The sequence below is a fragment of the Alligator mississippiensis genome, chromosome 4 (genome assembly GCF_030867095.1).
Source record: "Alligator mississippiensis isolate rAllMis1 chromosome 4, rAllMis1, whole genome shotgun sequence".
NCBI classification, from domain to species: Eukaryota; Metazoa; Chordata; order Crocodylia; family Alligatoridae; genus Alligator; species Alligator mississippiensis.
In genome coordinates, this window is record NC_081827.1 from 163378929 (window position 1) to 163392822 (window position 13894).

The window sequence follows — 13894 nt, forward strand, 5'->3', positions numbered from 1 at the left end:
TTGGGTGATATCTTTTATTGAACCAACTGTATGGTTGTGATAAAGTTAGACAAGCTTTCAAATGCAAGGTATATTCTTCATTAGGTCACTTCACAAAATCCTTGCCTTGCACATAATTCCTGGACCATCATGGCTACAGCATCATTCTATCACTACTAATTTTCTTAGCAGTAACTTTAAATAGACACTTTGAAACTAGGGCAAACTTCAGAAGCTCATCATGAAAAGAAACATACACTGTCCTTGTCTGTCATGGTTGCAGACATATATGTTGGGGCTCAGACTGCACCATCAAACCCTTGCTATACTTAAGTTATATCAATGACATCTTCATTATTTGGACTGAAAACCTGCAATCTCTGATTGAGTTCCATCAGAAATTCAAGAATCATCCTCCCTCCATCTGATTATCTCTTGAATACTCCAGCACCAGCATCTCTTTTTTAGACACGATGATCAGTATCCAGAATGATAAAATACAGACCATATTATACAAGAAACCCACAGACCAACATACATATCTGCACAGAACCAGCAATCACCCTAAACACACCAAAAAAGCTGTGATATACAGCCAAGCCCTCAGATACCACCACATCTGTACTGAGAACACCTGGGATTGCCACCTCACCAACCTTAAAAGGGCTTTTCACCCAACAAGGGCACTGCTCCAGAGAGAGAGATCGCATGTTTGAAAGAGCTACCCAGAAACCATGGGAAGAATTACTGCAGTACAGAAGAACCCCCCCCCACAAATTGTACACCGCTGGTTATGAGATATCACCAGAATGAATGCACACCGGGAATCTATCAAAGACAGAAATACCCAATTACCTGTGGAGGCACATTTCTCACAAGAAAACCACTCTCTCTCCAATCTCTCAGTCCTGATCCTCAAAGGGAACTTACAAAACACTTCCCAGAGACAAGCCTATGAACTCTACTTCATCAACCTCCTGGACACTAAAAATTATGGACTAAATATAGACATTGGATTTATGACACATTATAACCTGCCTGACACCTGACTCCCCAGGTATCTCTCCACTATTCATCCTCCTTCTCCCCCACCACCCAGCATGTCTTTCACCCATTGACTCCTCAATCTATATATTCACTGACTACCTATCTTGTATGCATACCAGCCCAGCCTCTGGCTTCTTTACTTTTTATTCCATCCAGGAAGAGCACACACCAACTGCAGAGACTTCCTCAGCCTGACAAAGGGTTTTTAAACCCAAAAGCTTGCTTAAAATTTTTTTCCAACTATTTAAGTTGGTCTAATAAAAGATATCAGATTCACCCAAAGAACCTTGTCTGCCTATGTCCTTAGACCAACACGGTTACAACCTACACCCCTGCTGGGGCTCAGACACTTTTCTTCTTCATCTTGCTCCCAAAATGAGTGTCCTAATTGTGTGTTTAGGGCAGCAGTCTGTTTCTGTGCAAGTTTGGGGGATATGGAATCAGCCTTCTGAATTCAGAGCCCAATGAGACAACCAAAGGGGCTGTGTGCATATATGTGCTTGTGAGATATGGACAGAGAAAAAAGGAGAGAGAGAGAATCTGATTTTGCTGCTTTCGGTGGTGTGACTCTATGGAAACAGCAACATCAGCAGAATTTGACTTTGTAATTTTGTTGGAAGAAAAAAAATCAAACACATAATTAAAAAAAAACCTGGGAGAAGTAATTAAAATTATTTTTAAACCTAGCTAGAGGGCAGTTCTCATTCTCAGGCTCAGATCCTCTGCTGTGCCCAAAATCCCCCAGGCCATAACTGAAATGGTAATGGCTGCATCCTGACTACAGCTGCAGTGTAGGTAATGGTGGCCCGTGGCAAATGTACCAACTGGAGGCTGCTAAAGGGCAGCACCTTGGCTCCTCTCTGCCCTCACACAGCTTCCCACATCTGTGCTGCAGCAGCACTGGCAAAGGGTTCAGTGTTCTTTGCTGACTGCTTTATCCCAGCACCATCTTCATGTGAGATGGCTTGGTTAGATAAAGCTTAAGTTGCCTGTTACCTTAACTAGGTTTATATTTTTGGACCCCCTGCATCTGTGGGCTGAGGGACAGTGTTGAGTATTTGCAGGGAGGATGGAAGACCATAGTCAGTCTTACCTATCCTGGGAACCAAACACCCCAGCTATGTTGCTGCCAGTCTGCCCCAGCTGCCATTGTTGCGGTGCCATGCACTTGGCTGCTACTTCTCCGTGTAGCGTGGGGCTGCTACGTCCTGGAGCAGCAAAACCTCCTCAGGGAAGCCGGGGTCAGGGTGGGGCTGCCATTCCAGGTCCCCCTCTAAGTCAGCACATAAGGCTGGTGCCTCATTTGCCCAGCTCTTTATATGTTACTGCTAGATGATAGTGTTCATGATGGCAAAAACCGAACTCAGTTCAGGATGCGACCATCTTCAAGATCTCACTTATAGGACAGCTCACATCGGTTCTGCCAAACAGATTTATATGCAGAATGTAGCCAAGTTCATTCTTAAAGAACTAGCCAATTGCTCATCAAGAATGATGCGGGGTGGAGGCCTGTTGCACACATAGAAGGCTATCATGCCTTGCACCCCCGAAGTAACAATTCTGACTCCCTTCTCATTTCTCTGGAATTTTATCAGCTCTTATGCCACTTTCAGCAAAGATCCAACTGTGGCAAAAATCTTTATTGTATGAGCCAATGAAATGCTGCTTTCTCATTGTTTCATTTCTCTTAACCACAAAATTAAACTGCTTTGAGGCCGAACTCTGTAAGTGTTTCACAGCTCATTATTATGTAACCTTTTATAAACAGAACACATGAACATAAGATGTGGGACTGGAAGGAGCTTCCTGTGTCGCTGGATGCAATGAATTTCTTTAGTCTCAATACTCTCAGTTAGTTACTGAATGACAGTAACTTCTAGACAACTAAAACTTAGCTTGTTGTTTAAGATGATTACACATCATAAATTTTAATCAGATGGTTTAACTCATCTATGTACTGTCTGAGAAGCATTTACAGAACAGCCCTCTAACTTTATGATCTTTAGTGCCAACTTGTCACTTGGGTAAATATATATTTATAAAAGTCGTATTTCTGCTTAGTTGAAACTAGCAGGAATGTTTTATACTGGTCACATTTCTATTTCAAACAAACAGCATTGTGTAAACTATTTGCAATACTTTGTGGTTAGGTTGTCCAGACAGTGAAATGTCCTTGAACTAAAGACTTCTGTTACAGAATGCCTTCATTTTTCTCATATCCTGCCTTAAATCTCAACTAACACCCTTTAGATTTATCTAGTAATGACACTATGATTTATAATACCATATCAAATAGTCTAGCTTGATCTACTGTTTCTCCAGGAACAAGCCTGTGCTGCTTTTGAGCTTCTGATCAAACCATAATTTTTCCCCTCTTTTCTTGGCAGCTGATCTGAGAAGGAACATTATTTCTAGCTATTGAGAATGGGATTGTTAGGGCCTGTCTAGGAAAGTAAAGGATTGGCAAACAGACACGTGAGGAAGTGTACTTTTCTCCACCCACACCCTGGAACATCATTAACCTGTAACACTCAGGTCTGTGCTAGAGGACTTTCAGTTTCAGACAGAGTTAGTACTGAGACAGCTATGTCCTTCTCTGCGCTCAGCCCTTCAGTTTCCTGAAAGTCTTAGTTCTTCAAAGGCAGCCAGTGTCTCTTCTGCTGTTTTGTTTACTGGGAGTATCTATATTTTTTGGATTAGACTCCCAGAGAAGGCAGTCACAAAGGGAATTTCAGAGTAGATCTGATCAACTTGCTCATTAACTTATGGTAAAGCACTCTGTTGCTCAGCGCTGTTTTTTATCCTCAAGTCCTACAAACCCAACAGCTGTTCTCCAGACCATTTAGACTATTTTTTTTACTCTTGCTCTATGCTGACCCACACACTTTCTGGGAGAACTCTGTAAATTCTAAGTTGTGCCATCTAACAGCTGTGCCCTGGAACTGAATGGGGCCTCAGAGGCTGAACTCCCCCCTCATCTCTACAGATTGGGTTAAAGGTTCATTTGAAACTCTGGCTATTGCAAAAGAGTTACTGAGTACTCAGGGAGCCTGGGAATAGCACTGTGTAACACTTAAGACATGCAGGTTGCAGCAGGGTGGGGAGGGGTGATGGGATTGTGCCACAGAATAGTTAAATCAGTCTATGCTGGATCCCGAGGTGTGAGTGCAAGCCTTGTTTCAGGTTCACACCAAAGTCTTCCCTCAGTCAACCCAGCTATAAAAGGACACCTGGTCATATACCTGGGGAATCAAGGGGTCTTAATCACACTAAGCCCCTTAGCTTCAAGAGGTCCTTTGATCTTTCTGATGACCTGAGACAGAGGTTGATTTAGTTGGTTGAAATGCTGCTGAAGGAACCCTGATTATTTCTCGCATGCTTAATAGGTTGAAGTGATGTTAAAACGTAGCCTTGAGCGATGATCCTCCCACTTTGAATCATACCTGACTGTTCATTTGGAAGCACAGGAAGCAGAGTGACGCCCTTTGTGCGGTGATGTGTTTCTAGTGAAATGTAGCAAAAGGCATGAATAGAACAAAGAGAAAAATGATGATTCTGGAAATTGGCTCAGACTTTCAGGGTGACGAAAAGCCTGGGGAATGTAAGAAAGAAACAAAGATGTGGCAATGGCAACGCCCCCTGGCTCTGGCTATAAAGGGAGCTCCAAGTCAGGGTGAAGTTAGCATTCTGCTTCTTTCACAGCTGATCTGGGTGCCTCTCTCACACTCTAGATCCTCTGTTACCCTTCACCATGACCACCAGCATCAGACAATATTCCTCTTCGACCTCCCTCAAGGGGCTGGGTGGCTTTGGTGGTGGTTCCAGCCGAGGGTCCTCAGTGCATCTCAGTGGAGGCGCCTACAGAGCTCCAACTATCCATGGGGGATCTGGTGGCTACTCAGTTTCTTCCTCTAGAATGATCTCTGGTGTTGGAGGTGGTCTGGGTGGTGGCTATGGAGGGAGCTACTGTAGCAGTGTGGGAGGAGGCTTTGGTGGTGGCAGCTTTGGTGGTGGACTTGGTGGTGGCTTTGGTGGTGGCTCGGGTGGAGGCTTTGGCGGTGGACTTGGTGGTGGCTTTGGTGGTGGCTCAGGTGGAGGCTTTGGTGGTGGACTTGGCTTTGGTGGGCCCTTTGGGGGAGGCGATGGCATTCTCCCTGCTGGGGAGAAGGAAACCATGCAGAATCTGAACGACCGCCTGGCTGCCTACCTGGACAAGGTGCGCGCTCTGGAGGAGGCCAACAGTGAGCTGGAGATTAAGATCAGGGACTGGTATAAGAAGCAAGGCCCAGGTCCAGACCGTGACTACAGCCCATATTACAGGACCATCGAGGATCTGAGGAACAAGGTATGACACTGCTGTTACAGAAGTGGGACATCTCCTGTATGAGACTGTTCATTAAAAATGCTCTGTGTCTGAAAACTGAATATATGGGGCTCTAATTGATGGTAGACCCGTCTAATTATATCTAACTGTTATAATGAGGGCTTCATGGAAATACATTCATTTGTACTTTGCCAGAAACAAATGAGGGAAATGCAGTAACTTATGGGTATTAGTGGTCTGATGGTATTCCTTCATAAGGAGAAAAACTACATTACCTGTCATATGTTTTACAACAGGGAAGGAGACAGAGGCAAAAAGGCAGCAATCCAAGCTAATAAACCACTTACTTTTATTATAAACTGTATCCTGGGTGCTCTAGCTTCTAGCAGTTTGTCCCTAAAAGGGTTCCCAGACTAGCAATGCTGGGATGAGTGTATGCAGAGAGTTGGGTTTTATTGGATATTACATATGCTCTGAGTATGTGCTCCTGCTGTCAGATGTCCAGCTCAGAAATAGGCTGTGAGCTCCTCAGGCAGGGACATGTTATCTGGTTGGCACTGTTCACCTATTTGAAAAGGCTATGAGTGCACAGATGCTAAGCAGTTGCAATATTGGCCACTAATCATGACTTGCTTATAATGATGCTGGATTTAGAGGTTAAAAAAGAGATGAAACTAAATGGTAATGGGGAGAGGGGAGCATTGCCATTTGGGAATGGCTGTGACAATACCTGACATTTTCCCTTCCCTCTGAACCAGGGAGATTTAGGACGATCTAGGCCTAATTCTGTTCCCCTTTATACCAGTCAGGTGTAAGTTCACTGAAGTTAGTATGTATGTACACTGTGGAAAACTGAAGTATGCAAAGTAGGGTGGCTATCATAGGGGGTATTACAGTTTTCTGCTACTCTGTACCCTATTGATACTAAACCTGATGCCTTTATGTCCTCTATTTTTCTCTTCAAGTGAAAAATAGAGGACATAAAGGCATCTGGTTTTGTATTAATAGAGGACAGAGGACAACCGGACTGTCCTCTATGATGGACACCCTAATGCATAGGCAGAAGCAGAGCCCACTCATTCAGTGTTCAATCTGAGCATTTCTGGAGGAAGGTCTCAAGCAAAGGCTCTGGTGACTCCCTCCATTGCAGTGCTGGAGTCTGCATTGGTCACACCTAACTCATGAAGTCTGATTTTTCACGCTTGGAGTAGACCAAGTGTTGACTTTCATCATCAGCCTCTTTGATGCTCAGATGCTTGCTGGAGGCAATGGGAGTGTCATCAGATTGTCACAGGAGGCAATGGATGGGGCACCTGGAAGGCAGTGACTTACGGGCATCAGTAATTTAATGATTTTCCTTCATAAGGAGCAAAGTTGCATTCCTTGTTAAATATTTTACAATAGGGGAACAAACAGATGCAAGAAGGCAGCAGCCCAAGCTAATATGCCACTTACGCTTTTTAGGAATTATGTCCCTGATGTAGTGACAATGCAGAATTTGTGCCTCTACCACTAGCTTTTCCTTACCTGGCACCAGTGATAAAAATCAGTGATACAACAGGGAGGCAGCAACTGAGATGCTCTGTGGTTGACCAGACTCTGAGCTACTAAGAAAGAATATTACTAAGTGTACTTTTTTCTCCTGGCATTCACAGGTTTCCTTACAACCACAATTTTTGTTTCCTGTCTTTGGCACTGCAGGCTAAGTTACTTTCTTGCATTTGTTAAGGGAGTCAGATACTGTGAGGTTTTCTGCTCTGTGAATTGAAGCTAGGTGCTATCCCTATTCTTCTCATGAGAGTATGATGATAGCAAGGAATGTCCTGGAGCAAAGGAAAAAATGGAAACAGGTTCTGAAATAGGAGATCTGACCTCTGCACAGTCAGGTCTCACAGGTCTCATATGCTGTTTCTCGCATTGACCAGTACCTGATGACATACAGGAGGGAGTACTTAGTGATATTGAGGAGAGGGCAGTTCTGCCATTTCCCCTCCAATAATACACCTGGACAATCATGCAATAATCCTGTAGGTGAGAGAGGGAGAGTCCTTCCTGAGCTCTGCAAGTTGACAGTCATGTTCTCTGAAGCATGGGGTCTGAGTACTCTTTCCTTAGCTTGTAGCTGCAAATGTTGGTTGGTAGGTAGGGTCGGAAGGGACCTGAGCAGATCATCAAGTCTGACCCCCTGCCCTGGCAGGAATGAGTACTGGGGTCAAACGACCCCGGAAGGATGTTCATCCATCCTTCTTTTGAAGACCCCCAGGGTAGGAGCCAGCACCACTTCTCTTGAAAGTTGGTTCCAGCCCCTAGCTGCCCTGACAGTGAAGTAGCGCCTCCTGATGGCCTGAATCTACCCTCTGCCAGCTTGTGACCGTTATTTCTAGTCACTCCTGGTAGTGCTCGGGGGAACAGGGACTCCCCCAATGCCTGCTGGTCCCCCCTGACTAGTTTGTAACAGGCCACTATATCCCCCCCTCAGCCTTCCCTTGTGGAGGCTGAACAGGTTCAGGTCCCTTAGCCTTTCCTCATAAGGCTTGCTCTGCTGCACCCTGATCATGCAGGTGGCCCTCCTCTGAACCCTCTCAATGCTGTCCACATCCCTCCTGAAGTGCAGCGCCTAGAACTGGACATAGTAGTCCAACTGCGGCCTGACCAGTGTTACATAGAGGGGGAGGATCACCTCCTTGGACCTGCTCGTGATGCATCTGGGGATGCACGACAAGGTGCGGTTGGCCTTCCTGACCGCATCCCCACACTGTTGGCCCATGTTCATTTTGGCATCAATAATGACTCTGAGATCCTTTTCTGCCTCTGTACTGATGAGAAGGGAGTTCCCCAGCCTGTAGGTATGCTGCTGGTTCTTCCTCCCCAGGATGATCTTCCTCCCCAGGATGTTTTTGGCCTTCAGGCTATTCAAACGCTTTAAAAACCCAGCCAAAATATTTGAGGCAACAGTACAGTTAGGAAGGAGAAATCACTAGGGACAAGACTGTGTTTGCTCACTTCCCTCTTTCCAAATGAGTATTATGGAGTTCTCATAGGAAGCCCAGCAGTCCTGCAGGCACTTGGCTAAGAGATGAGTGCAGTATAAGGATCTAGAGAGAAAACCAGATTCTCTTTTTCACTAAGATTTTGCACTCATCTAGCAATGTGAATGGGACTTAATGTGAGTGTGAATTATATTTGCATATCCTTTTAGGCTTGTTCACCTTACTAGACAAGTATAAAATGGCTTTCGTGCAAAAGAGAATCCGATCCAGAGATGCATGCCTCTCCTTTTCATGGTGCCATTACACAAGTATTACCATACTGGACAGGAAGTCCAATGATGCTTCTGACCATGAATGTTAATTCTTTCCCTAACTTCTGCTTGGATCCTTTCAACAATCAGCTACATGTACACCTTGAAATTTATTTTTTAATTCTTCTTATTCCTTTCTGCTTCCCAGATCCTTGCTGCAACTGTCGACAATGCCAACCTCATCTTGCAGATTGACAATGCCAGGCTGGCAGCTGATGACTTCAGAACCAAGTAAGTTCAGGGCCCCTCGAAACACCAAGTTCAAGAAACACCAGCACACAAGAATAGAAATAACTAAAAAACAAGTCTTATTTGTGGAGCAGTAGCAGTAGGCAAGACTCTGAAGTCTTTTAGTCTCTCTGGCTGGCTGTCTGGCTAACAGCTCTCTAACTGAGTTATCATCTTCCAGGTCCCAACTCCCTTGCCTCCTGTTTGGGAGCATCTCTAAACTGTAACTTCTATTACTACATTGATGAGACAGAAATACAGCATAAAACATCAGTTTGCTTCTGGATTTCTCTTCCTTGCTGACTATGAAGCTGTCACATGCTCCAAAATAGTGTATGGATCAGAAAGCTGAGGGGTAGCTGGAAGACAACGGTTTAGCCTCTCTGAATTCTAAAACAACTGCATACTTGCACAGAAGGACACATTGTTGGAAAAAAGACAGTGAAAAACTAGGCAAATTTGAGACGGGAAAGGAATAGAGAAGTTATATTAGCTGACGTATGTCTAAGGTTTCAAACTCTTTTGTGTTTCAAGGTTTGAGACTGAGCAGGCCCTGCGCATGAGTGTTGAGGCTGACATCAATGGCCTGCGTAGGGTCCTGGATGAACTGACCCTGGCCAGAGCTGACTTGGAGATGCAGATTGAGAACCTCAAGGAAGAGCTGGCTTACCTCAAGAAGAACCATGAGGAGGTGAGGAAGAAACAGCATAGAAGCAAGGCCTGGGAATTGTAGATGAGAGCCAGTGGGAATTAGGCCAGCTCCAAGTAGTTGGAATATTTCTGAGCTTTGGGGGGCTTGGGAGGGGATTTCAGTGGTTAAAGAAATAAGGAATAATTCACTGTAGACAACTCTTCTGTTGGTCCTAGGTTAGTTACAATCACCTTTAGCTCCCTGATAGCAACTACAGAAGACACGTCATAATACTGTGGATAAAAACCCTGAGCTTGGTTACCAGGCTGTGAAGCCACCTGATGTTTGGGATTTTATTTTCCAAACAGATGCAATTAAAACCCAAAGGAAGATTTTTTAAAGTCTGCAGTCAAAATTTCAATGGGAAGAGCCTCCTTAGATGTGCTGCAGGGGAACTGTACCATTAAGATGGGGATGGCCATAATGGATCTTCCTTTTCACAGGAAATGAATGCCCTACGTGGCCAAGTGGGTGGAGAGATCACTGTAGAGATGGATGCTGCTCCAGGAGTTGACCTGACCAAGATCCTGACTGAAATGCGTGAGCAGTACGAGCACCTGGCCGACAAGAACCGCAGAGAGGCTGAGCAGTGGTTCTTCAAGCAGGTATGTATCGGTTGCGTGGAGAACAGTGACTCCATGACACTCCTCGCTGGTGGTTGAGGTTTGTCTGCGGTAACCGGTGCAGTAACAGCCATGTCCTCCCTTATCCCAGACAGAAGAACTGAACCAAGAAGTCGCTATCAACACAGAACAGCTTCAGAGCAGCAAGAGCGAGATCACGGAGCTCCGGCGCACCATCCAGGGGCTGGAGATCGAGCTTCAGTCCCAGCTCAGCACGGTACGTAGCACTGACTCCCAAGGGTCACACCTACACACACACACAGGCTGGCAAATGAAGGAATGAATGAGCCCTTTTACCTTCCCTCCTCCTGAATTCCTTTCTCTCTGCTTTCCCGTCTCAGAAAGCCGCCCTGGAAGGCACCTTGGCTGACACAGAAGCCCGCTATGGCTCCCAGCTGGCGCAGATCCAGGGCCTGATCACCAGCGTGGAGGAGCAGCTGGCTGAGCTCCGGTGTGACATGGAGCGGCAGAACCACGAATACAAGATCCTCCTGGACGTCAAATGCCGGCTGGAACAGGAGATCGCTACATACCGCCGCCTGCTGGAGGGCGAGGATGCCCAGTACGTGAATGGAGTTGACTAGATAGAATGACACGGGGCAGGGAGAAACCTTTGAACTCACTGTGTTCCCTAGAAGGCTCTCTTTGAAATAATTACTTGTGGATCAAGAGCAGTTGATCAAACCAAGAAGGGATCGAACAACGACCTATCTCCTGTTAGCATCCTTTGTAAGAGGATGTATTTATTGTCTGCACTATTCAATGGCTGGCACTGTAGTTTGAGCGGTTAGAGCCAAGACCTGAGAATAAGACAGGTTTGTTTTTTTTTTGCCTTGGTTGTGATGCTAGCACACTGTGTAAGCTTAACCCCTGAATTTCATTCTTATTTTTCCCCATTTGAAAAAAGGCCTAGGCCCCAAAGATCTGCCTCACTTGAGCACCAGGAGGTACTGTGGGGAGGGATGGAATTTATGTGTATTGGTGAACTTCTTAGTGATGCTCAGACCCTTCTGCAAAGGTTTTTCCTCTTGCTGTTAGGATACTGGTGTATGTCAGGGAGAATCCATTAGCTTGTTGCAAGCAGTGAAAAACAATCTCAGAACAAATATTGTCAGATACTCTTCTAAAATAATGATTTCCCTGGTTTGGGGTATAAGGTTTTTTTAAAACATTTGTTGTGACTTTACTGCCTCTCCTCCCCCAATGTAATCTGGAAGAAATATTCATGTTTCTAATTTTCCATCCTTTTTTTCCCCTTTTGCAGCGTTCCTGCCCTGTACTCCTCAGGTCTGTCCTCACATTCTGGTAGAGATGGTAAGGATATGTCTTATTTGATGTATTATGCACTTGTGAGTATAACAATTGACTTTACAGAGTGTGCCATGTTTATGGTTCATGCCAAACTGATCTGTGGTATGGAACCATGCCTCAGAAATATTTGGTCATCACATGGTAATGACTGCAATCACCACAACTTGTGAGCATCCTAGACACACTAAAACAGTCACAAAATTTAAGTGGGTCTTTGCAACAAAGATTCTTACAGCATTGGATGAACATCAACAATATTAATGAAGGAGCAACTAGCTGAGTAACATTCAGGAAGATATCTTGTACGAGGGTGTTTCAGAAAGAAATGGCAATTTTGAAATAAAACAATTTTGTGTGCAATGAGTGGGAAGCTACACAGAAGTGGGGAACACTGATGTCTGCATTGTTGAATATACCCATTGTTTATGACTATGTGGAGAAGCGATGTGGTCTAGTAAATGATCATGGCACACAGAATGGTTTCATTTCAAAATTGCTATTTCTTTCTGAAACACGCTCCTATATCTATAAAGCTATAGTTGCAGTTGCTAGAAGTAGCATTATTAGACCTTTTGCTGCAGAGTTCAAGCTAATTGCTTAAGAAATTGTGTGACTTGTTAATTAGGACAATATCGTGTGTGGTGAATATTGGGCATTGGAGGGACAGGAATAGAAAGTGCTAAAAATTAACGTTAAAACAGAAAAAGAAACTTGGGCAAAATGGGCATTGTAACAGAGTTGTCAAAGTGCTGTATGAAATGTATTGCTTTTGCTTCAAAGGACAAAAGAGGAGATTCTTACTTCAGTAATAACATACTCTGCTCATAAGTGTTCAATTATACCTTGATTTTTTTGTTTAAGCTCTGGTTTTAGAAAAACTTGAAAAATCAATTTCTACATAAAAATTCAAATGGCTTCCATGTTTGATCTTGTTTTGGGGCAATCCTAAATTCATCACTGGACTCTAGGGAGATGGATAAATTTGAGTTCAGAGTTGCATGCAACTTGTTCAACCTCCACTTGAAAGGTTTGCAAACTTCTGTGAACCTTTCCATTAATCCAGGTTGAGATTCTGGTTCATCTTTCCTCATCTGGGTCTTTAAACAGACTGAGTCTTGTGGTTAGATTTTTTTCCTTTCCCCCTCAACCAACCTGGGACCATTTGAAGCAGTATATTCAAGCTGTTCAGGGAGCATTGATACACAATCTTTCCTCTTGTCACAGTAGATGAGATAATGCATCAGGCAACTTTTGTCCTTCCTATGTCAAAAATCAATTCTATTTTCTCTTCTTTATAGTATCATCTACTCGTCAAGTCCGCACAATTGTTGAAGAGGTCCAAGATGGAAAGGTAGTTTCTTCTCGTGAGCAGGTCCACCAAACCACCCGCTAAGAGGACAGACAGCTCTGTGACCCCCCAGTCCAGAGGCGTGAGACTTTCAGATACTATCAAGAAAAAGATTCAATGAGATAAACAGTTACTGAGGTTGTGTCTGATGGGGTCACAGGAGGCACTGCAGCTCAGTTTTCATATTCCTTCTTTTTGCTAATTCTCACATTATTCTTTACTGTGTTCAGGTGCTGTACTGCACTCTGAAAACATTGAATAAAGCTTTTCTTATTCATGCAAAATGGAGCCTTGTTGTAGTTATTTTCAAGGTCTGATGCAAACCCTCTCCAACCCTTGGTGTTAGGTAATCAGGATACCCAAATGTCATTCATGGACAGCCACAAGATGGATTTGTTTTGAAGCTGAGTACAAAAGGGACAATCTCAGATATAGCAAAAATAAACTGAACAATGTCTTTTTCCTCCCCCTCCTCTTATTGTTAAGATACCTGGAAATGGTTGAATAGGATTTACATTGGAGGCTGTGGGTTGGGATGGTGTTTCAGTGCAAATAAATGGAACAGCTTGTCAATGTGCCAGTTACTGCCAAGAATCCTGGCCTCAGTTTTGTAGCTGTTGCTCACATGTGGGGGTATATCATTGACTTCAGTAGGACTGCTACTTTCATTTGGGTTACTCAGAAATAATTAGAAGTACAGATTTGGGCCTGTGTTAATTTCACTGGTGATCTACATGTGCAATTAATGTTACACAGTATAAACTCTGGAGACGTTTGAGTTGGAGTACCCTGCTCCTGGGTGCAGTGTTTACATGTGCACCTGGGACAGCAGCAATTTGAGTCAGAGCAGAGCAGCCCCAGGGTGGCAGAGGGTATGGAGGGCCCTGGGCTCTGGGTGGCAGTGCCGGGTGGCAAAGAGGCTGGCTGGAGCTGGAAGTCTGGCTCCTGGCTGGCTGGGATGACCAAGTGCAATGTGTGCCCAGTGGTCATCATCTGCATATGCTTTTGATCACACTTAATGACTCTGCTGTAAGATAGTACT

General features: G+C 44.4%; 1 protein-coding gene across 1 annotated transcript; it reads left to right on the forward strand.

Annotated features, from left to right (window-relative positions):
* Positions 1-4704: 4704 nt before the first annotated feature.
* Positions 4705-13136, forward strand: LOC102570551 (keratin, type I cytoskeletal 14). Its single transcript, XM_006264538.3, has 8 exons — positions 4705-5371; positions 8800-8882; positions 9414-9570; positions 10014-10175; positions 10285-10410; positions 10535-10755; positions 11458-11507; positions 12803-13136. The coding sequence occupies exons 1-8, from the start codon at positions 4778-4780 to the stop codon at positions 12895-12897; spliced, it is 1488 nt and encodes a 495-aa protein (XP_006264600.3). The 5' UTR covers positions 4705-4777; the 3' UTR covers positions 12898-13136.
* Positions 13137-13894: the final 758 nt, after the last annotated feature.

Bases quoted from the DNA above. Each gene is read 5' to 3' on its own strand.
- LOC102570551 (XM_006264538.3), top strand. From the start codon at position 4,778: ATGACCACCAGCATCAGACAATATTCCTCTTCGACCTCCCTCAAGGGG. The intron at 10,176-10,284 runs GTATGTATCGGT...CCCTTATCCCAG, and splicing joins AGCAGTGGTTCTTCAAGCAG to ACAGAAGAACTGAACCAAGA. The intron at 10,756-11,457 runs GTACGTGAATGG...CCCCTTTTGCAG, and splicing joins CTGGAGGGCGAGGATGCCCA to CGTTCCTGCCCTGTACTCCT.